This window comes from Phascolarctos cinereus, unplaced genomic scaffold (assembly GCF_003287225.1).
Source record: "Phascolarctos cinereus isolate Bilbo 61053 unplaced genomic scaffold, phaCin_HiC Scaffold_1;HRSCAF=81, whole genome shotgun sequence".
Lineage (NCBI taxonomy): Eukaryota > Metazoa > Chordata > Mammalia > Diprotodontia > Phascolarctidae > Phascolarctos > Phascolarctos cinereus.
The window spans coordinates 47,889,371-47,913,290 of record NW_027555514.1 but is presented as its reverse complement, the minus strand read 5'-3'; the positions used below and the strand labels follow the sequence as shown (position 1 = coordinate 47,913,290).

Sequence of the window (23,920 nt, the reverse complement as noted above, 5' to 3'; positions counted from 1 at the left end):
AAATTACTTATATAGAATGTAATTTGAAATATGTGAATTTCAGTTATAAAGTATTAATATGTACACCCCAGAATTTGAATATGTGTGTACATGCAGCTTAGGGTAGGGCACTGGTCCCCAAGGCAGGCCAGAGGGTAGGGAGATGTGTTACATCTTCCCCTTCCCGTGTATGTCCAAGGCAGGGCCTGGAGTAACGGCCTCCCAGCTCTGAGACAACTCTCTTATCTACTAGACCACGCTGCCTCTAACTACGGGAATATAAATTATAAGTTAGTAAGTACACACAGGCGCTGGTGTGCTCAGACATTTTTACCAATGGGGCGCATCACTGTAAAAGTTTGGAGATGCCAGGTGTGGTGAACACCATATTTGAGGTCAGGAAGACTTGGACTCCTCCTGATGTGGGATCCTGGGCCAGCCACTGGACCCTCTTCTCATCCACGGTTTGCTCATCATAAAATGAGGTGACGATAGCCCCAACCTCACATAAAATGAGACGTAGCAGATCTTCAAGTGTTCTTTAAACATTGATTACTATTGCCCCATCATAGCAGGGTCCAGAACAGCCATAGTCCATCTTCTTCACGTCCTTGCACTCTGGCAGAAGCTGCTTCTTCTTTATTCCTTTTTTTCTTTCCTCCCATCTCTTCTTTTCTTCTTGTTCCATCCCTGTAAGCTTGCCCTCTCTTTCACTTGATATGCATCAGAAAACATTTCTAAAGGAGACTGTCACTGTACTAGACAGTGAAGAGACAAAAAGACGGTCCCTGCCCCCCAAAGCAGTTACAGTCTGAGATGGGAATGAGGCCGCAGCACATGTAATTACAGAGCTGTACACCCAAACACACATACAACATGACACATTACAGAAGTACAAACCAAAGTGCTGAGACTCTCTGGCAAAATTCTGGTCACTAGCCAGAAGATTCAGGAAAGGTTTCCTGAAAAGGTGACATTTGAATTGTACTTTAAAGGATGAATAGAGGGGCAGCTAGGTGGCACAGTGGATAGAGCACTGGTGCTGAAGTCAGAAGGACCTGAGTTCAAATCCAGCCTCAGACCAAACCCTTGACACTTACTAGCTGTGTGACCCTGGGCAAGTCACTTAACCCCAATTACCTTTTAAAAAAAAAAAAAGGGTGGATAGAAACCCAGTCAGAGGGGAAGGTAGCACTTTGCAGAAATGAGGAACAGTGTGGGCAAAGAGTAAATGGTGAAGTGAGAAGAGGACAGCAGTTGGCCTGGTGTTGGACGTGAGGACTGGTGAGTACCAGTATGGTATTCAGATGGAGGTGTCCTACGGGCAAGCTGTCTTTGGGGAAAGGGTCAGGGCCCAGTCTGAGAGGTGGCTGTCAAAGTGGTGGTAGACATGAACAAGCCTTCTCAGAATAATCCTGCGAACACATAAAACACAATACATAAGATACCAAAGAAACTGTACTGCCCCAAGGTTAAGAGTCCCTGATGTGGAGGGGGAAGAGGACCCGGGTCAGGAAAAGAATGAGGAGCCTTTCGAAGCAATATGGGGGTGGTGAGTGGGCGTCCCTGAAGCTGAGGAAGGAGAGTGTCAGAAGTTGCTATTCAAGGGGCCGCTGTTGCAAAGGTCCCCATCTCCCCAGGCTCCTTTCGGTTCGTTGCTGCCTCAACCTTACCAACTAGAGAAATGGGGAATTTACCAAAGTAAAACAAATTTTTTCTACCCTTAAGTTTGGAAAATACACCTCCTGGGGATATCTGCTCCTTTACTATTTTCTGGGTCTGTATCAAGTTATTTGCCTTTATTAAAAGTTCCTAGAAAGCAGAAATCCTACCTCTGACAAATCTTTGTTCTTTTTAAACATATGTACGAGTAACACTGATATTTCATTATGTGGATTATTAAAGGTCTGATTTTTGTCAGTGTGTAAAACTCCTATGGAAACCCCCTCTGCTAAAGCAGATCTCCATCCCTGTGAGACTTAATAGATAAATCGAGAGATCAGGTTCCCTGCCAGATGGTCAAGGTTATGTGAACCCAGGACTTCCTGACTCCGAGCCTAGCATTCTAAACCAGGCAGGTGATGCAGTGTCTAGAGCACCGAAGTCAGGAAATCTTGAGTTTGAATCCACCCTTAGAGGCTTACTAGCTGTGGGGCCCTGGGCAGGTCACTGAACCTCTGCACCTCCATTTCCCCATCTGTGACATGAGGGTAACAGCACTTGCCTCCCAGGATGCTTGTGAGGAGCAAACCTGAAAGCATCACAGAAGCACTAGCGTTTGAGGAGATGGGATCTCAGCGAAAGTAACAGCTAGCACCGAGTGCTTTGAAGGCTCACCAAGGGCTGTAACTGGTCCTCACAAGGGCCCGGTGAGGGCCGAGGTGGTGGAGGGGTAAAGCCTGAGCCCTTGAACCCAGCTCTTTGTGTTGTATACTTTGAGACTGCTGAACTCTTGGCTTCCAGTTTTTCCAATCGGCTTTTTTCTTTTCTTCTTCTTTCTCAGGGTCAACAACTTCATACACTCAGTTCCATGCTGGCATGAGAAGATAATCCCTTGAACAGCATCGTCAGTTGTAGTGACTTTAAATAACTGCCTTTTGTAAATTGATGCATCTTCTGTGCTTTTGTATTGTGTATATTTAATGGGACCAACATGAACACAGCTCTACGATTGTATACAATTCCCTTGCCAACACATCTAAGCAAACTGGAATTTATGTATATAAGCATTGTGTGTTCACACACCACAGTCACTAAATTACATGTATATTTGTGGAATGCTAATTTAAATGATTAACTTATGGAAGACTTGTGTATTTATCAAAGGGATAAAGAGATGAAACTTTTGCATATAATTGCTGATGAATGTGTAGCTTGAAGTGTCCTGTACTTTTATTGCAAGACTACTGAAGTTACATGATTCTGTCCTAATATATTTGCTACTGGCAGTGCAGACAGAAAATTGCACTTGTAGAGACCTATTTTTGTAATGGTAGACGTTTTGAATTTTATGGGGGTATTTTGTCAAAGTACTGAAATAAAAAAACAACAACTTCATTTTAATCACTGGTGTGTTTTTTAAGCTACTTAACTGATTTAAAAGACAGTGACTTTGACTCTCATCCAGCCACCTCATTATTTATTTACTTCAAGTAGTCTGTATAGGATTTGAATGGACAAGCTGGAAAGCGCTAATCTTACTGAACTAGGTGGAGCCAAGACCTAAGCCGTGCTGAAAGTCAACCTTCTAGGTTCTTTGAGGATAGCCTACAAAAACAAGAGCAAACTAATACAGCTTTTTTTATAATGACTGTTTATACATGATTCATACATTTGTACATTAAACACAAATACATTTGTCTGATCCCAAATATTTAATGAGATGATCTGATTAAAATCTACAAATGATCCTTTTCTTCCCACCCGGTATAAATAAAATACTTTGTCAATAAACTCACTGTTTTATCCAAAATTATTTTAATGTGAAAAATTAACAGCAGAACTTTAATTACATTTAATGAGTTCAACATGAGTCCTGAAAACTGTTTTAACTAAGAACATTACTGGAACATACATGATATTTCAAGGAGGGAATATTTCAAGCCTTACCTAGTAAGAACAAATTGTGCACTCAAATACACAGTATCAATATAGTCACATACATACATACATACATACACACCCCTAGTAAAGTTTCAAATTAGAACATATACATGAATCTGCATGAATTCCAACTTTACGGTTTGGTATTTAGTTCCCTCTCCCTCAATCAAAACAGATGGCTACATTTATTGGATTCAGGTAATTTAAGTTAAGAATAACAATCAGGCTTAATCCCAGGAGACACTTAGACTACAGTCTATCTCTAACTGGGGGGGGTGTGGGGGGAGACAGGTATTCCTTTCTGATAGATAAAGGAAGAAGGAACTAGTCCTTTTCAAAATAGTAACAAATAAATCTTTGGTACCAGACAAACTTCTGGCACCCTTTTCTCTCCCAGAAATACAAAGAGATATTTTTAGACAAGAGTGGGGCTTCCCAAAATTCTGCTGAAGCAGGTAAGTATAGGCTCCTGGGAGTGTCAAACCTAAGAGGGAAGACGTTGGGAGGTCCTATCCTCCAATCCATGAATAATTGGTAAGTATAAAAATTAATTTGTAAAAATACTTAGGTGTAATTTGAAAGTAAAGATGTTTCCTTTTTTATAGTATTTATATGTTCAGATAGCCTTTAAAAAAAAAAACCAAAAAAACAACAAAAAAAAGCTTATCAAACCTTGGTTGGAACTGTCTGATTTTCTAGTGACACAACTTGTAGGAAATTGGATATTTTGGAGGAACCCTATTCCCACATGTAACTTGAATCTGACTATAGCATGAAGACATTTAACACAACTACTCTAATTTAAAAGCAGCATTTAATTTTTTCTTTTTAAAATTCATCATGTCATTTGAGTGAGTAAGCCTACACCCATCCCTGGAATTTTATTGGATTTCACATTCATTATGTTAATAGTCCCTCAGGGCAGGGCTCCCTCCTTCCCACTTGAAATATATACATCTTTTCCTCAAAATTTATAGTAGAAAAATGCCCTTAAAAAATAATCCTGTTTAGAGGATTAGATCTTTCTCAGCCCAATTTTAGAATGTTTCAATGAACTTGACTCCAGTAATGTATACGTGGCAAGTAAAGCATGAAGAGCGGCATTATAATCATGTAAACAAATACCATTATAGCATAAGCATTCATAAATTAGTTTTCTTTTAAAACTGCACACCCAAAAACCCAGTACATTTTAAAGTTATTTTGTAAACTTCATTTGCTGCAAATGCTATATATAGCTCCTCACAATATACAAATATGGTTTTCCTGCCTTGTTTTTTCATGTCGTTCTTCGTTTGTATCTGATTATTGGGTTATCTGGGGTGTGAATCATGGTTGTGTAATTCACAGTAGGAAAATATCCATCAACAAGATCAAATTCATATAAACGAAGCAGAGTGGACCAAATTGTCTTAATTTGGACGTACGCAAAGTTTTCACCAATGCAACGATGCCGACCTATGAGAGGAAAGCAATATATATGAAAATACTTTAGAGAAAAATGTTGCTACTCACTAAAAATTCTGTTCTAATTGTTTTTTTTAGTTTGTGAAAGTTAATTCAATCAAACAAAATAGATACTGCCATCGAGGAATTTATATCCTACTAAAAAAAAATATAACATGTACACAAGTTAACACAGGGTATACTAAGGAATAAGACAACAATAATAAATGGGAACTGAGGGTTAGAAAATCACAGAAAACCAGGTGATTGAAATCCTGCCTCTACCATCTGCTGGATGACCCTGAGGAAGTCACATACCCTTGCTGGGCCTCCACCTCCCTGTAAGTAAAAAGAACAGGGGGGATGGACTAGATAACCATTTTCATGATGTGGGCTAAAGTGAGAAGCTTCATGGAGGTGACACCTGATACAGATGGCTAAGGTTATGAAGCCTGGTGGTTAGGAGAGCAGCAATGGAGTAACTCACAAAAACACTGTGAAATAAGGAAGTATCATTCTACCCATTTTACAGAGAAGGAAGCAGAGGCTCTGCGAAGTCAGCCTGCCCAAGGATCAATGCAGCATCATCTAGGGAAACCAGGTCTTCAGTGAGTGCCAGAAGATAGAGTGAGCACAAGTAACAGGAACAGGTGCAAAAGAAGGTTAGGTCAGTTAGCCAAGGAATGAAATTTTCAGAGAGTATACTGGCAAATGTGGACAGAGTTGAAACTGGGACACGGAGGGCTGAGGAGGATAGGGACTGGTGAGTGGGGTGGTTTACTTTTAAGACAACTAGCTCCTAAGTATCACAGGGTCTGGGCGATTAATAAGTGGTGGTACTTTACCAGTCCAGATAGAGAGGATTGTAAAGAGGAGGAACTCCATGAAAGTTGGAAAAAAGTTACAGTGACAGTCTGGGCAGGTTGGCTAGGGACAAAGGGAGAGGACCTAGAATGGATCCTTGGAAGACGCCCATGATTAGGGAGCAGGTGAAAAATAGCATGCAAAGGAACAGTCAAGAGAAGGCAGTCAGGAGAGAAGCGTCCCAGCAGCCAAGGGAGGGCAGTGTGGCTGGCAGCATCAAAAGCTAGCAGTGGTCAAGAAAGGGTGACAGAGAAAAATCCATCGGATTTCACGGTTACAAAAAGCCTGGTAACCTCTCGTGCTTACTCAGGGATAGCGCCCTGGGCCTAGGAGACCAACTGCCATGCCTGAAGTGATGGGACAGTGCAAGAATGAATGGAGGTAGGCAGCCTGGCAGAAAGAGGGAAGAGACCCGTGATGTCCTGAGGAGAGGGCCAATTTGGGCATATCTGTAAGCACTAGAGCAGCCAGGGAGGGCCTGAGAGGGCTTGGGAGGACGGGAGGGAAATGGCCAGTGGGACAGAGGAGGGGCCCCCCTTTTCATAAGAGGCTGAGTCAAGAAACCCTGAAATAATTTATGCTTTCTCTAAGTTCCTTCCTCTGCCAACTCAGCACTTTTTAATTACTTGACTAAAGCTACTTAACTGTCATTTCTAGGTCCTACTCCTCTTGTTGCACTGAAATGTCTTTTCTGAAGTTAGCTATATAACATTTTTTTATTTTATAGAGTCAATTTTTGCCCGACACAAAGTATGAACTAAAGGTAGGCCCAGGAATAAATCTTTTGCAACCATGCTGGACTTAGAAAGCCATATTCAACCTCAGATACTTATTAGCTGTGTGACCCTGGACAAGTCACTTAATTTGTTTGCCTCACCACCCCCATCTGTAATATATGGAACATAACAGCACCTACCTCCTAGGGTTGTGAAAATCAAATGAGATGACATCTATAAGGTGCTTTGTACCTTTAAAGTGCTACATAAATGCTATTATTATCATCATCCTCACAATACAAAATCTGCTTTAAAGAGGGACACTTAACATTTGAAAACTATGAAAATAAATACAGTCTTCGGGGAATTTCAGTGTTCTGAGCACCTACAAAAGCTTCTGAGAATCCCTGAAACCTTACCTGGTTTAACTAATAAGGACTGTGTTCACTATTCTTTTATAAAGTTCTGTAACAACTTTAAGATGTTTTATGGGGGGACGAGAGAAATGTTTGAACTGTTTGCTCAACATTATAAGGATGATCACCTGTAAAAGACTTAGCTATCCTGATCAAGACAATTCCAGAGGACTCATGATGAAAAATGCTGTCCACCTCCACAGAGACAACTGAATAACTGAGTGCAAATTGAAGCAGCCTTTTTTTACTCTACTGTTTTGTCTGTGTTTTCTTTTGCAACATGGTCAATATAGAAACGTTTGACATGACCTCACATACGTAGCTGCTATCAAATTGCTTGCCTTCTCAAATAAGTGGGAACTGGTGGGAGGAACAAAATTTGGAAATCAAAAATTTTTTAATTTTTGTTAAAATTTTACATGTAATTGGGAAACATTTAACAGAATGAAAATAACTTTTTTACTGTCTGCTCATGAAAACCACTTTTGAGGCAAAAATTCAAGAGTAAGATCAGAAAAACCTCTTCCCAACAACTAGTTGGTAATGTTCAATTACTTGAATATTTGGATTGAGTACAGAGATTACATTTAAAAAGAAATATTAATTGCATCAGGTTAAAATGTAAATGACATACAAAACTGCTAGCCAAAGAGCAATTCTAGAAGACAATTCTGATAACGATGAAACAGAACTACCAGGTACAGTGGGACAGACTGTCCAAGACAACTGAGAATTCATAACTGAAGCTGTGACTTCAGGACAGAATTTGGTACACCCTAAAAACCTTTACCAAAGCATATGTGAAAAACTTCAGAGATCCCAGTCAATCGCTCTGAACGATAACAAAGCTGAAAGCAGATAAGAGGGCTTCCAAAAATAAAATTCTGACCACCCCCATGAAATAAATACAGCATAGAGTCATTTGAAGGAACCAATGTGGCTGACCTTCAGTCTTCAAAGTATGTGCAAAAAAAGATGGAAAGGGTAACACATAACGAAGAACAAATTTGTTTGGAAAAACAAAATTATGTAGAACAGGGCTTCTTAAACTTTTTCGCTTGCAACCTCTTCAGCGCTTCCCCATACGGGGTAGTGACCCACAGTTTAAGAAGCGCTGATAGACTATGGAGGGAAATGATGGAAAAAAAAGGTGAGAAGGGGAAACAGCACTTCTTGAGCTCACACTACATTATAAAGCAGCAGTCAATGTAACCATCTGGTGTTAGTTAAAGAACAGGGAGAGCTAAAGAGATTCACAAGCAAGAGAATTCAATAATCCAGTGTTTGATTAAGTGGAAAACCTCAATTACTGAGGAAAAAACTCCTTATGTGATTAAAAAAAACCACTGGAAAAAGTGGTGGTCACGCAGAAATTAGCCTTAGACCAACACCTTACACCATATTTTACAACACATTCTAAATGGATACATCACCTTAATATTAGAGATGATACCACAAAAAATCAGAAGAAAAATAGGTCATGCATCTCTCAGGCATGGGTAAAAGAGATGTATTCTTAACCAGACAGATAGGCAGTTACAAAAGAGAAAATATTACTTTGACTACTTACAACTGAAAAGCTTTTCCACAGACAATATTAATGCATCTAAGTTGAGAGAGAAAGTAGTTGAAACGGAACAAGGTCTTTTGTATCAAATTTCTCTGAGAAGGGTTTAGTATCCAAGATATAAAACAATTAATAAATAAACAAGATTAAATGGTCAAGGGACATGAATAAACACTTCTTAAAAATAATTACAATGCTTTGACCCAGCAACAGCACTTCTAGGGCTGTATCCCAGAGAGATCATAAAAATAGGAAAAGGGCCCACATGTACAAAAATATTTATAGCAGCTCTTGCTGTGGTGGCAAAGAATTGGAAATTGAAGGGATGCCCATAAATTGAGGAAGGGCTAAACAAGTTTCGGTATATGAAGGTAATGTAATACTATTGTGCTGTAAGAAATGGTGAGCAGGCAGATTTCAGAAAAACCTGGAAAGACTTGTATGGACTGATGCTGAGTGAAGTGAGCAGAACCAGGAGAACGCTGTACACAGTAACAGCCACATTGTATGATGACTGACTCTGATAGACTTAACTCTTCTCAGCAATGCAAAGATCTAAGACATCTCCAAAAGTCTCATGGTGGAAAATGCTCTCCACATCCAGCAAAGAACTATGGAGTCTGAATACAAACCAAAGCATACTATTTACTCTTTTTTTTCCTTCTGTTTTGTTTTGTTTCTTCCTTATGGATCCTCCTATTGGTTCTATTTCTTCTTTAAAACATGACTAATGTGAAAATGTTTAATAGAAATGTATGTGTAGAGCCTATATCAGATTGCACGTGGTCGTGGGGAGGGAAGGGGAGAAAATTTACAACTCAAAAGCTTGTGGAAGTAAATGCTGAAAACTACAAATTAATTAATTAAAAATATATGTTTGTTAAGAGAAAAAAAAAAGAATTACAAAATATTCACCACCACACAAAAAAATGCTCCAGATCACTAACAATAAGAGAAATACAAACTTAAGTGAAGTTTCACTTCACGCTCTGCAAACAGGAAAGAATGACAAGAGTAAATGCTAGAGGGGCCGGGCATGGAAGGACAGTCACTCTACCATGTTACTGGTGGAGCTGGGAGACGGTGCAACCACTCTGGAAAGCAACTGAAATTATGCAAATGAAGTGACTGAACTGTCCACATCCTTTGAATCAGTCTCCATTCCTGAGCCCACCACACCCCAAGAAAAGTCCCCATAAACTCCAAAATGTTTACAGCAGAACTTTTTGGGATAACTAAGCATTGAAAACAAAGTAGATACACATCAACTGAGGACGGGCTAAACACATCGGGGTGCATGAATATAATGGAACAGGACTGCACCTCAGAAATGAGGCACATGGTTTAGACAGAGAAGCAAGGAACGAGCCTGATGAGCTGATGCAGAACCCAGAACACAAGCTACACAGTATCTACACCAATGTAAACGGACAGAATGACACCCAAAAAATCAAAGGTAAATAGAACACGATTAGAAGCATCCAGCAGGGCTCGAATGAAGAGGTGGAATGACACCCTCGACCCACCCCTCCGTGGAAGAGGTCTACTTAGGAAACGTTTGGCAAAAAAATAAAAACACAGTCACACACACAAATGAGTATGCAGCAGCCTCACCTGCTCCGAAAGGTACATATGCAAACTTCTCGCCCGATGCAGGATTATCCTGTAAGTATCGGTCAGGATTAAAGTCCAAGCGTTCTATCCAAGAGTCTTTAAGTCTATGATTAACAGTAGGAGAGACACACACCTGATGACCTGGAGGAATTGTATAGCCTGCTACAATCTACGAGTTAAGGGAACACAATACATTTATCTTTAGGCAACTCAAATATATTTCAAATTAATTAAAATCAACCCCACAAAATAAGTGAGTACCGATATGCAACTGTACATCACAAAAAAATCTAGCTAGGTGGCAGGCTGTTTAAACAAATACATATTTTATCATAAACTTACATTACATGACTATGTGGCAGATTTTCTCTGAATGGCAGTTACTACTAAGAAAGTGCTATGTTAGGTACCATTTTCATCTCGGTCTCATGTTTTCAAGAACAGGTGTGCCCTGCCTGCAAAGTAGGCACAGGCAGAAGGGAGTGCAGCACAGTGAATGAATTTAGCTCCTGAGGACCTCCTCAGCGCTTCCTTCAAGAGTCAGCTAGAGCTCGGCCTTCTACAGGAAGCCCTTTCCAGGCCTCCTTCAGCTTTACACGGTCCCTCTCCCCTTATAACTGTTTGCATGTCGTCTCCCCCATCAGGGCTGGGCTGTCTTTTACCTTTCTCTGCATCCTCAGCACTCAGCACAGTGCCCAGCACACAGCAGGCACTAATCAGTGCTTGTTAACCGAACCTGATTCCCTGTGTGACCTGGACAAGCTCCTTCACCTCCTGGGCCTCTCAGCCTGCTCATCTGTAAAACCAGGGAGGTGGACTCGGGAAGGACCCTGAGCTCCCTGCCAACCCTACGAAGAGGATCCTACCCACATGTCTGTCTGGAGCAACACTCACCTGGGGGGTTCTGGCCAATCTCATCATAGTCATTATAGGAGGTCTAAGTCTTAGGGTTTCTTTCAAACAGCGATCTAACACATGTAGATCTTTGAGCTAAAGAGAGAAAAATCTGTGAGCTGATTTAAGGACAATCAATACAACCAATAAAATTTCACTAAGAAAACAATATAAAATGTTTTTCTACTTGACTAGTACATTTTATAATCTGCATTACCCTTTGCGGCATCTCAGTGGCCAAGAACATGGAAAAACACCTTCTACTGCCAAGAGGAAGAAGAGAAAAAAGCCAGGCAGCCCTACGTGGACACAGCTTGTCCAGCCACTACAAGAAAAGTCTCAAATCTGACACCTAACCCCAACACCTCCAAAACTGCCCTTTGTGACCCTACTTAGGACTTGTATTTGAAACCAAACATCAAGCAAACCTGATCATAATTCAAAGGAGGCAAATCTTGTCCGCAGACACTCTGCTGTTCTAAGAAACATTTTTCCTGTAGCGTTTTGTCTCTGGCCAAAAAGAAGCCCATCCAAGCACTCGTGGTTGAGGAGGTGTGCTGCCCCGCCAACAGAAGTCCAATCAGCATCCCTGCGATCTCATCGTCTGTCAGAGGCCGCCCATCCCTGAGGAAGCCAACCGGACAAACACCATTAGCACTTCAAGCGGGCACAGACACCTCAAAATGTCAATGAAATGTAAAAAGCAATGGCATTCTCAAGAGCTACAAGTTAAAGTTCATATTTTCTTGGAGAAAACAGTAGAAAGAAAGATTAAGAACAAAGGAACTTTTTTTTTGGGGTGAGGTAATTGGGGTTAAGTGACTCACCCAGAGTCACACAGCCAGTGAGTGTTATTGTGTCTGAGGCTAGATTTGAACTCAGATCCTCCTGACTCCAGGGCCACTGCTCTATCCACTGAGCCACCTAGCTGCCCCAAAGGAACTTATTTTAACCATTAGAAGCCCATTGGAAAAAAAAAACACTTCTACATTTTTCAACTATTCAGTTCCTTATTTTTCACAATGATCTGCAGACATTTTGAATAAAATAACATAATTCAGCACTAAAAACAAACTTACCAGTCAGAGGACAAAAAGATAAAACATTAAGCAAAATTATTAAGTAAATTTCCTTATTTTAGCTCATTATGTCTGCCTCTGAACAGTTTTTACTTACTTGTAAGTAGATTCTAGTAAAGTTTGGAGAATATCATCAATTTTTTCTTCTGACTTCCTACGTTTCTGGATCGCCTTATAGAAAATGTTTTTGATTGCTCGATGTGCTCGGTCCCGGCGCCTGTAATTCAAAAATTAGAAATTACGCAAAAATGTAGAAATAATTACAAATTTTTAACTTCAGGGCTTTTCCTTTCATAAGTAGTGATAAAATTCCAGCTAAAGGGAGCCCATTCTAAAATGAATCTAAATTCCCCACCCTATTAGACACAGTGGCACTTATTTATGACGCAGCCACTCTTATGCTGATCACGTCCTTGAAGGATCTTCCAACGTGAGTAAAAGCAGAACTTTTTTTAAACAAATCTCAGAATTTTACTGCAGCACAGACTGCTTAAGGAGGCAGCATGACTCCATTTCTAACAGATCTGCTTCTGCTTTCCCATGTATCCTCTCTGTCTTGTCATTCCAGTCTCTCCTCTTCTCCACTCTTTCCCTCCCTTTGGAAGAATCAGAATGGTTTTCTTCCACCAATGGAACTGACAAGCAGGACAAAGCCCATTCCAGGTGCTCCCCACCACAGCACCCACCTGAAACCCCGAACAATTAATAAACACATATCTTCTCCATGCAAGGCACTGCATTACATGTGAAGTGTGAGGGACAGAAAGACATCAAACTTAGCACAGCACTTGCCCTCAAAGAACTGATAAAACATATAATTTGGGACGTAAGGCATAACGTCTTTAACTGCTAGCTCACGATAAACGCTAAAGAGATGAAGAAATGTCAAAATGTATCATTGCTAAACGGGACAAACAAGTTCATACACTACAGATGTATCTGAGGTAGTAAAGGAAGGCTTGATGAAGGAGGCGGAATTTGAGCTGGATTTCTTTCAAAAAGATAGGATTTACTGAAGTTAGGCATAGGGAAAGACACTTCAAGTGGGGATGACTAGAATAAAAAGCAGTTAGATACGTTCAAGACACTAATCCAAGGGGAGCAGGAGGTTCATATAGGGCAATGAGACATGATTATAAAAGTGTGTTGGGATCAGATTAGAAATGGTTCTGAATAAGAGAATAAGGCAGACTTAATCCTGTAAAAAAAAAAAGAAAATGGAGAGCATCACTGAAGATTCCTGATGCTTTGTTAACTGACATTCAAATGCCCACTTTGCCACTAGTACTCATAGGGCCTTAGGTAATTCGCTTAACTACTTTGTGCCTCCATTTCTTCACCTGTAAAATTAACACTCTGAACTAAACCCTTCCAATTCTAAATCGGTGATCTTATGATACAATCCAAAATTTAATCTGGAAAACTACAGGCTGGGGAACCAATTAATTAGGATTATTAATTAAATCCAGGTATAAAGTGATAAAAGCAGTAAAGTGAAAGCAACGGGATTGCAAAGAAACATTATAAAAGGAGAAACAGTGACAGGATGTAAGGAAAAAGTCAAAGATGACTTTACCAGACACAAAAGACATCCCCAGCATTTTGGGAAAATGTAGCTATTTTCAAGGTTTTCTCTCTCAATTATTAAGCATTTATTAAGCACCTATTGTATTTTAGGTACAAGGGATACAAAAACAAAAAGGAAACAGTCCCTGTACTAGAGTTTACACTCTATCACAAGACACAGCGGGTAAGTACGATGATTAGAACACTGAGACTGGACTAGCTGGGTGACCCCAGGAAAGTCACTTCACCTGTCTGCCTCATTTTCCCCATCTGTAAAATGAGGATAATAGCCCCTACCTCACAGGGTGAATGAGGGTCACATGAGACAATATATGTAAACCTTAAAGCACTGTACACATTGGCTGTTATCTTATTAGCACCAATACTTTGGAAGGAAAAGAGATTTTGGGAGGTAAAGGTGAGGAGGGAGCCCCTTCTAGGTACAGAGACACACACTGGAGCACGGTGAAGGATCAGCAAAGCCAGCCTGGCCAAGCCACTGACGACTTACTGGAAGGAGAGCAGAGGCAGGTGGAGGCCAAACAGTGAAGGACAGTTTATATTTTAGAGGCAATGGGGAGTTGCTGGAGTTTGGGAGAGAGGGGGTAGTAGCAGAGGGCAGGATGACGGCCAATACCAGCCAGACCTGCACCTGAGTGCAGGTGTACTTTGGCAGGCGTGTGCTAATGGACCAATGGGGAGAGATCCACTAGGTGTCAGCAGTCCAGGTAAGAGGTGACATGTGCCAAAACAAAGATGGTGACCGTGTGGGCACAGGGTAAACATCCAAAGATGTCTTAAAGCGAAAAACCACAAGATTTGGTAACTGAAAAGATGTGTGGGAAGAAGAGTGAAGAGCCAAGGATAACGCCAAGGTTATAAACCTGGGGGACTGGAAAGAAGGTGGAATACTCAACAAACATATGGCAATTTAGAAAAGTAATAATAAAAGCAACAAAATAGCTCCGTTTAGAACATGCTGAATTTGAACCATCTAAGGGACATGTCCAGTTTGAACCAACAGGTGGTTGCTAACGACATTCTGGAACTTGGGAGAGAGACCAGGGCTGGATTATAGATCCAGGAGTTACATGCACAGCAATAATTAAACTCACAGGAGCTGACGGAGTTATCAAGTAAGAGCACAAAGAAAGAGAGACCCAGAGAGAGTACTAAGGTACACTCACAAGGCCACTGCAAATGACAGCCACAATAAAAACAACATTTATATAGCACTTTTAAGGTTTGCAAAGCACTTTATAAATCTCATTTTATCCTCACAACAATCCTGGAAGGTAGGTGCTGTATTTCAGCCCCATTTCACAGATGAAGCAACTAAGGCAGACAGATAATTGAATCAGGTCACATACTGAGTGTGTGAGGCCAATTTTGAACTCAGATCTTCCTGAGACCAGGTCTAACTAAACTCTCCTTTAAATGAGCTCAATATTTAAAGGACAGCTGTGGTAATTTTTAATACTGGAAGTACCCCCTAATTTGTTGTTTAAATCTGCCTTTCATTTGTCAGTTTTTCTTAAAGCAGGGCATACCAATATCACAGTAAACAGCATGACGGGAGAGGCAGTTGGCCTTGGGGTCCAGACTGCTTGGGTTCACCTTCTGCCCGACACATACTAGCTCTGTCATCCTAGGAAGTCCCTCCTCAGTCTCCAAGCACTTTAACAGTGAAAGTCAGAGATGCTCATCTACATCAAGAGGGAAATCTCATATTGGGAGTTCCCTCTGTCAATGAAATCCCCGTCCAGACAAAAGGCAACAACGAAGCACCACAAAAATCCTGAGTCAGATGAACCAGGTAGTGTGGTAAGTACCTGAAACTGGGCAAAGGCAGCCAGCCTGGCAGGAGCCAGGCGGCGTGGCTAAAGCCCCCATCCAGGTCTGCGTAGAGCTGGGCCACCTTTTCGTTCAGCTGGCTTCTGATCTCTTTTCCATGTAAACAGTGGCTCGCCGTAAGAATGATAAGCTCAGAAAGGGCTTCAAACAAATCTGAGGAAAAGAGACAGAGTCCATGTTGAGGTACCCTCAGGGCCTCCCCCTCCTCCTCCGAGACCACTGAGAAGACAGACCTGGGCCTGACCTTCTCATTACAGCAGACATTCAGAAATGAAGATGGCCAGTGTTTGGCTTTTATAAGCAAGGTAGAGACCTCGCTGTAGCATGGAGGTAACTCACTTCTCAAGGCTAGGCCAGCCGGGCGTAAGCCCTGGCAGGTTCCAGGGAGCCTGAAACACTCTGGTGGTGCCATCAGTGAGCAGGGGCCACCGACTGAAGCTGGGCCTTGGTAAGGAGGACAGGACTTATCACTGGCCACTGCATGATGGATGAATCACTGGCAATGGACAGGAAACCAAGAAAAATAGGAAAGGGCCCTCAGTCAAGCAAAGATGAGCACTCAAATCACTCCTCTAAGGCCATCAACACCTCACTTATCTGACAAACACAGCTGAGCACCAGAAAAATCTAACTCATAAACAAAAGGCTTCCCAGCCACACAGAGCATGTTAACTGAGCACTGCACGCTTTATTCTCATAATATAAATCCTCTTCTTTGAGAGATGGCTGTTAAACTTGATTATCTGGTCTTCCCATTCCAAAGCAAACTGGGTTCAAATGGAAATGGTCTTGGTATTTTAATTGTTGGAGGACAAGAAAAGAGGAACAGACATGTCTGACAATGCAACAAGAAAAGGATATAAAAACTTTACTTTTTTTTTTACACAAAAGTTAAAGCAAAGGGTCATTTTACTCTAAGCGTAAAAGACCCAATGATCCCAACAGTCTTGAGGACACAGCCATATTATGTTGCAGTCCAGTAAAAATGCTAGTAACCTAACATCATCTGGCAATGTTAAACATGTGCACTTTATTGCAAAGTAATCCATTTTGAAAATATTTCCATCATAATGGGTAAACTAATTTTTCTGGCTAGTAAAGTAAAATGGAAAATTCACTTATGTGAATTTTATTTTCCTCAATGACGTATTACTGTATATAATTACACTCTGAAGTCAATTCCAAGGTTTGAAGTTAAAAATTTTATCCTTTCATGAAAACTAAAATTAGTTTCCTATTTTGAAAAGATCTCTTTTAATGACTTCTACATTTATTTCTATCTCAAATTTTATCAGGTTTTAAATAATAAAATTTACATTTATCCTTAAGTTGTGACCATATTACTTTAATTCTAAAGTTACATTAACTACATCCAAGTAGTCACAGTTTTCTACTCAGATTTTTAAGTCTATACTAAATCATTTTGCTTCCATTCAAGTTATTTTTTTAAAACACTGCACTTTACCTAACAAAATTCTTATGTTAAAGAATTGGGGGGGGGGAGATTGAGGGGTAAGGAGGAGCTAGAAGGAAGAAGACTATATCAAGAAATTCAGATGATGCCAAAACAGATACCAATAAAAATGTTCCCCTCCCTTAAAAAGCAAAATGCCTATACTAAAATAACATTCAAAATCCAAGCAGTAATATTAAAATAAATTTTTAAAATCTTTGCTTACTTTTTTCTCCACTTTCTCCCCAGCTTTCAAAGTATTCCTTTGTTTCTTTTTCAATTATCAAAACATGTTGTTTAAAATGGGCTATATTAAGGCCAGTTTTTAACATTTTCTTTTGTTCCAAGAATACCTTCAAAAAATGAATTAAATATTAAAAGACAAGAAGGAACACATTTCTTTTTAACTATAGGAAGTCTCTTTAATATCTCTCTCACAGAAAAATATATTCTGAAAGAAATAACTTTTTAAAAAAACCTATACCAAAACTGGCAACCTATACAACCCTAAACAAATAAACTGCAAAATGTGTGGCCCCCCATCTCCTAGCACTCAGTGCCTTCAAGCTGCCCTGTCGTAAATTAAATGCCTCTTCTCACAGAAGTACTCCATGCTTCAACCTTATTCCCCCCAACCCACCACCTCAGCCAAAAGCCAAACCAACCAACTGCAAAACCCTCCTCGTTTTCCACTGATTCAGTCCAGTGCCCTTTCACCTTCTTGGTCTCCTTACATATGTCCTCTCCCCTACCCCTACTAACTCAAGGCTACTAATTAGTAGCAACTGTTAAAAAATAGTACTATGGTAGAGAACTAGGCCGGAGATTCCTTAATAACATTAAGTAAACAATTTGAGAATGATTAATTTCAACTGGCATTCTAGGTTAAAACATTTAACTGATATTAATCGTACTGGGTTTGGCACATCATAAGCAACTCCTTTTCCAAAGACTGGTGTTGTGAGCCGACTGTAGACATCTTCTGCGTTCAGATCTTCATTCTTGCTGTTGAAGAGCAGGGCAGCAGCATCGCTGCCAAGGAGGTACGTAAACTTCTTGCCCACCATTGTAAAACTAAACACAGGTCCATACTGGGAAGAAACAATGCATACACAATAATGTGATTAAGGAAAGACAGAAACAAAATTCTCCTTAATTTTTCTACGTTGTAAGATCAGAAGACACCTCATAAATCAACTAGTCTGATCTTCACTTGAAATACAAAATTCTTCTACAGCAACTCTAACAAGTCAATAGCCAGTCTACATGCAGACCTCCAGTAAGAGGAAGCTCATTATTTCTTAACGTAACTTAGTCCACTTTTAGACAGGTCTAATGATTAAGAAGTTTTCCCTTATACTGTGCCATAATTTGCCTTTCTACAACTTTGTTGGACCTCTGGCCTAACTAGGAACAAAGGAGCCTAAAGCCTCCTCATTCCCTCCAGCCCTTGGAACCCTTCCTTCCCAGAATGGCTCCCTGATCCATATCACTCATTAATCAGCTGGCAGTAGGTTTTCATCATGTCACATCTCCACCCCCATTTCCCAGCTTCTTTTTTCCTGTGTTATCTTCCCCATTAGACTGACTTCCTCTAGGGCAGGGTCTGCCTTTTACCTTTCTCTGTATCTCCAGCTTTTAGTATAGTAGGAGCTTAATGCTTACTGACTGACTGACCTTAAAGGGCAGAGAAGTGAAGTGACTTGTCCAGGGTCACACAGAATCAGAATCTGAAAACAGATCTTCCTGACTACCTATCCAGGGCCTCATTCAGGACCCCATTGCCCTAATCCATCCATCTGGGTACTTACTATAAGCAGTCTGAGATTGCACCTCCCTACAGTGTCCTAAGAAGCCCAGCCCTCAGCATGACTTCCAGAGGGAGGGGTTTCCTACTGACCACCATCAATCAGGTGAGTGGAGCTCAGTGTGGTTTCAGTGGTTACGGAGTAAAGAGAGAAGCACTGAGGAAAACTGAGTCCACTCGGAGAGAAAAAGTGTGTGAAAGACTAAACACTGAAAACAGGGATAAACAGGTTATGAAGAATCCTGGGATGAGTGAATAAGGGAAAACCTAGGGAAAGCTAATCTAAATTTTGTTGATCCACAAGGTAGATTTGGCTTGACTCAAGTAGAAGACTCACCTTGTCATATGCATTTTCTAGAAACTCAATAGGACTTTTCCCAAATGCTATTGCATGTCCAAGGAAAGGAACAGGAGAGAAAATGTAGGGTGGACATTTCTGAAAGAGAAGAAAAAAGGTTGTAACTTATTTTAGACCCATTTACAACAAACAGAGTTTTAAAAAATTCTGTATAAGTGGCTACTAAAACTTAAAAAAAAATAACACAAAGGATGGAAGCAACATGAAAGTAATTTAAGAACAGCAAAGCATCAAATACTGCAGAATAGTCATCATAAGAACACAAAGCACAGAACGGAAGAGCACTGCAGTTTCAGATGCTGGACACAGCTGAAGACACTGCAAAAATTACCACTACAAATACAGGACAGAAATTAAAGATATCAATAGTCATATGAAAAAAATGCTCTAAATCATTATTGATTAGAGAAATGCAAATCAAAACAACTCTGAGGTACCACATCACACTTCTCAGATTGGCCAACATGACAAAACAGGAAAATGATAAATGTTGGAGATGTAGGAAAACTGAAACACTAATAGGTTGTTGGAGTTGTGAACTGATCTAACCACTCTGGAGAGCAATTTGGAACTATGCCCAAGGGGCTATAAAATTGTGCATAACCTTTGACCCAGCAATACCACTTCTAGGGCTATATCTCAAAGAGATCATAAAAAATGGGAAAAGGACCCACACATTTACAAAAATATTTATAGCAGCTTTTTTTGAGGTGGCCAAGAATTGGAAATTGAGGGGATGACTACCATTTGGGGAATGGCTGAACAAGTTGTGGTATACAAATGTAATGGAATACTACTGTGCTGTAAGAAATGATGAGCAAGCAGACTTCAGAAAAACCTGGAAAGACTTGTATGGACTGATGCTGACTGAAATGAGCAGAACCAGGACAGAACATCGTACACAGTAACAGCCACACTGTGTAATGACTGACTTTGATAGACTTAGCTCTTCTCAGCAATGCAATGACCTAAAATAACTCCAAAAAACTCACAATGGAAAATGCTATCCACATCCAGAGAAAGAACTACGGAATCTGAATGCAGATGGAAGCATACCATTTGCTCTCCTTTTGTTGTTATGTTTTGATTCTTCTTTCTCATGGTTCCTCCCATTAGTTCTAATTCTACTTTAGATCATAATTTGAAAATATGCTTAATATGAAAGTATAAGTAGAGCCTATATCAGATTGCACGCCATCTTGGGGAGGGGGGAGGAGAGGGAAGGAGAAAAAATTTGGAACCCAAAATCTTATGGAAGTGAATGTTGAAAACTAAAAGTTAATAAATTGTTTAATTAAAAAAAAATAAATACAGGACAAATTTTCTGAGTCAGATAGCAAGAACAAAAGGGGGAAGGGTTGCTGTGTGTGTATCCTTGCCTCCAGTTTCTTCTAACACTCTCAATTTCAGTTGCAGAACACTGCTAGTAAATGGACAGTAGATAAAGAAAGACCTAAAAATTAAAACTAGAGGGATAGGAAGGAATAAAATAAAAGCAACACACATATCAATGAACAAAGAGTACATTCCAGAACATTTAAAAGCTAAGCAAAAAAAAAAAAGAGGCAGAATATGAACTTTAACATGAACTCCCCTTTAAGATGAACTCTGGCAACTAACCATAAATAACCCTTCCGACCACACCAAATTTAGACTGTTAATGCTGAAGTAAAGTTTTCTGGAAATCAAGCTAGTCATGAATGGTGAAGAAAAAGCGAACTCCTTCCCAATTACCCTCAGGTCACATGGCCCTTCTCTCTCTTTTTTTGAGTTTATTAATTTATTTTGACTTATCAACAATCACTTCCATATGCTTTTGAGTTGAAAATTTTTCTCCCCCTTCCTCCCCCCCTCCCCAAAACGGTGCACAACCTGATATAGGCTTTACATTTACATACCCATTAAACATATTTTCACATTAATGAAGTTGTAAGTAAAAATTAAAACCAATAGGAGGAACCATCAGAAAGAGGAAACAAAGCTCAACAGAAGGTAAAAATAAGTGATAGCGATTCGACTTCCATAGTCCTTTCTTTGGATGTGGACAGCATTTTACATCCCGAGGCCTCTGGAGATGTCTTAGATCCTTGTAATGCTGAGAAGGGTTCAGTTTAACAATATTACTCATCTCATAATGTGGCTGTTATTGTGTACAAAGTCCTCTTGGTTCTGCTCACTTCACTCAGCATCAGACCATACAAGTCTTTCCAGGTTTTTCTGAAGTCAGCCTGTTCATCATTTCTTATAGCACAATAGTATTCCATTACATTCATATACCACAACTTGCTCAGCCATTCCCCAGTTGATGGGCATCCTCTCCATTTCCAGTTCTTGGCCACCACAAAAAGAGCTGCTATGAATACTTTTGTACATGTGGGTCCTTTTCCCCTTTGTTTGATCTCTTTGGGACACAGCCCTAGAAGTGCTATTGCTGGATCAAAGGGTATGCACATTTTTGTAGCCCTTTGGGCAGAGTTCAAATTGTTCTCCAAAATGGTTGGATCATTTCACAACTCCACCAACAGTCAGATTCATGGCCCTTCTCCAATCCAAGCGTCATCCTAGATGACTTACTGTACACACACCCCATCAATCTACATGTCCCTTGTCTCCACTCAGGAACCACCACCTGAGGCAGGCTTCTATCTTCTGGACTACAGTGACGACCCAGCTGTTCTCTGCTTCCTTAGCGTCCTCCCCACTCTCATCCACTCTCTAGTCCTTCCCTGAAGCCCAGGCCTGACTAGGTCATCATCTCTACTCCCCCTCCCCATTTCTAGAGATAGAAATTACTTATAGAACCAAATATTAATGCTTTTGGGCATGGAAGGCCCTTCACAATGGAGGCCGCTCCTTCTTCCTTTGCCTTCTCAGACTTTTGCTTCCCTCAGACATTACTTTTCTCCCTTTGCCCTCTCTTCTTTCTTACTCTTCTCTCTCCTTTTCTCCCTCCCTCCCCTTTCCCCTTCCTCTCTCCTCCACTGCTCAGTCTCTCCTCTCTCCTCTCCACTTTCTCTGTCCTCCATTTCTCAGTTTCTCTCCTCCCTCCCAGTCTCATTCTTCTCGCAGACACACAGTCAATGACACCTGCATGCTGTCACCCCCATTAAATCAAGGGCTCCAAGAGGACACAAGTCACTTTTGCTTCTCTCCCCACTGCGGAGCTGCGCACGTAGCAGACGCTCGCTACATGGTTGCTGACTGACTGAGTGCTCACCTCGGCCGGAGCTCCGAACACCCCGAGAGGGCAGCCCCCCCCACCAACACTGCTCTCACCAGGAGAATCTACCACAAGCGATAACTGCTATACTGAAGTCCGCTGCATGTGCCCAAAATCTGTTCTGTCCCTCTGGGTGGGCAGTCCCTTCCCCCCCATCATCCGAGGGCTGCAGCTCATGCTCTGGCCAAGGTCGAAGGGCACGCCTGATCCGGCGCAGCTCCACTGGGGGCCTCAGAAATGAAGAGAGGAGGGGGCGGAGGAGGGCTCGAAGGAAGACAAACCTGGTTTTCCATAAAGCCGTCCCTTTAGAGGAGCCCACCTTTGGGGGCATCCACGAGAGCAGGCCTCCGGGGCCGCTTCCCCTCTACCCCAGCCCCCTCGGGGTGCACCTCCAGCCCCCTCCCCCGGGGCGCACCGCCCGTCCCTCTGCCTCAGCCACCGCCCTCCCCGGTGCACCGCCAGTTCCCCCCCCCACATACCCCCATGCACCGCCGGCCCCCTCCCCCTCCCCGGTGCACCGCCGGCCGGCCCCCTTCCCGTGCACCGCCGGCCCCCTCCCCTACCCCCCCCAGGGTGCACCGCCGGCCCTGCACACACACACACCCAGCCCGCGGTCAGCCCCCCGCGCGCCCCCGTGACCTCACCCCTTCTCCGGCCGGCTGCTTCGGGTGGCCCAGGCCGCGGCGCAGCAGGTAGGCCAGGCTGAACGTGCAGACGCAAGCCGCCAGCACGGCCGACAGCCGCCCGCCGCCCGTCACCGCCTCCGCGGCGCCCTCCAGCATTCCGAGCAGCGCCATGCCCGCCGCCGCCGCCGCCGCCGAGCCCGCCGTGGCCGCTCCTACCGCCCACGAGAGAGACCTGGAGGCCTGGGTCGCCATCGCCGCCGCCGCTGCAGCTGCCGCAGCGCACCACGGACGGACCGATGGATGGCACCGCCCGGATGAGGCCGGGGTAGGGGACGGTGGCGACCCGGCCCCGGCCCTAGATGTCCCCCGCCCCGCCCCCTGCTCGCGCTGCGTCTACGTCACACGGGGAGGGGAGGGGCTCCGCCTTGGCCCCTCCCCGATCCGGGCCCCGGGACTTAGCGCTCCCTCCGAGAGGGTCTCCCTGCGCCGCCCGGGGCGGAGGTCGGAGCGCGCCGTGGGGGCGGGCGGCGCCGAGCTCGCCAGCCTGCGGGCTTGAGGCACGCTGGCTGATGTTTCCGGAGGGGCCGGGGACGATCCCCGCGAGGCTGCGCCGAGGCACTATTTTTTGGGGGGGAGGGGAGGCGGCCGGTGGAAGGCACCCCTCGGAGCCACCATCTCTCGGAGGCCGTCGTGGCGTCACCCACCTGACCGACGGCCGGGGCGCTGATTGCTCGGGCTCCGCCTGAGGTGATGTCGGCTTATGTGACGTCACGGTCACCATGTAGCGGGGGGCGGGGCCTTTGTAGTCACACGTGCTGTCTTGGAGGCGGGCACGGAACTCGGAAAAGCTCTTGGGAG

General features: G+C 42.5%; 2 protein-coding genes across 2 annotated transcripts in view; one reads left to right on the top strand and one right to left on the bottom strand.

Moving 5' to 3' along the window:
- AKAP9 (A-kinase anchoring protein 9) overlaps positions 1 to 3,042 on the top strand; it is a 175,705-nt gene extending 172,663 nt beyond the window's left edge. Inside the window, 1 exon segment of the mRNA XM_078151794.1 lies at positions 2,483 to 3,042. Coding sequence (XP_078007920.1) covers positions 2,483 to 2,529 — 47 coding nt within the window. The 3' untranslated portion in view covers positions 2,530 to 3,042.
- Positions 3,043 to 3,433: 391 nt separating this feature from the next.
- Positions 3,434 to 23,412, bottom strand: CYP51A1 (cytochrome P450 family 51 subfamily A member 1). Its single transcript, XM_020987438.2, has 10 exons — positions 23,081 to 23,412; positions 19,196 to 19,294; positions 17,966 to 18,142; positions 17,278 to 17,404; positions 15,577 to 15,751; positions 12,276 to 12,395; positions 11,528 to 11,723; positions 11,100 to 11,195; positions 10,206 to 10,374; positions 3,434 to 5,040 (listed from the first exon to the last, which is right to left on the bottom strand). The coding sequence occupies exons 1-10, from the start codon at positions 23,312 to 23,314 to the stop codon at positions 4,862 to 4,864; spliced, it is 1,572 nt and encodes a 523-aa protein (XP_020843097.1). The 5' UTR covers positions 23,315 to 23,412; the 3' UTR covers positions 3,434 to 4,861.
- Between the last annotated feature and the right edge of the window lie 508 nt (positions 23,413 to 23,920).

What these genes read in the sequence shown, in the direction of transcription:
- CYP51A1 (XM_020987438.2), bottom strand. Translation starts at nt 23,314, where the DNA reads ATGGCGACCCAGGCCTCCAGGTCTCTCTCGTGGGCGGTAGGAGCGGCC. An exon ending in AGCAGCCGGCCGGAGAAGGG is followed by an intron (nt 19,295 to 23,080) that starts GTGAGGTCACGG and finishes CTTCTCTTTCAG; the next exon opens with AAATGTCCACCCTACATTTT. An exon ending in TTACTAGAATCTACTTACAA is followed by an intron (nt 11,724 to 12,275) that starts GTAAGTAAAAAC and finishes TGGCTTCCTCAG; the next exon opens with GGATGGGCGGCCTCTGACAG.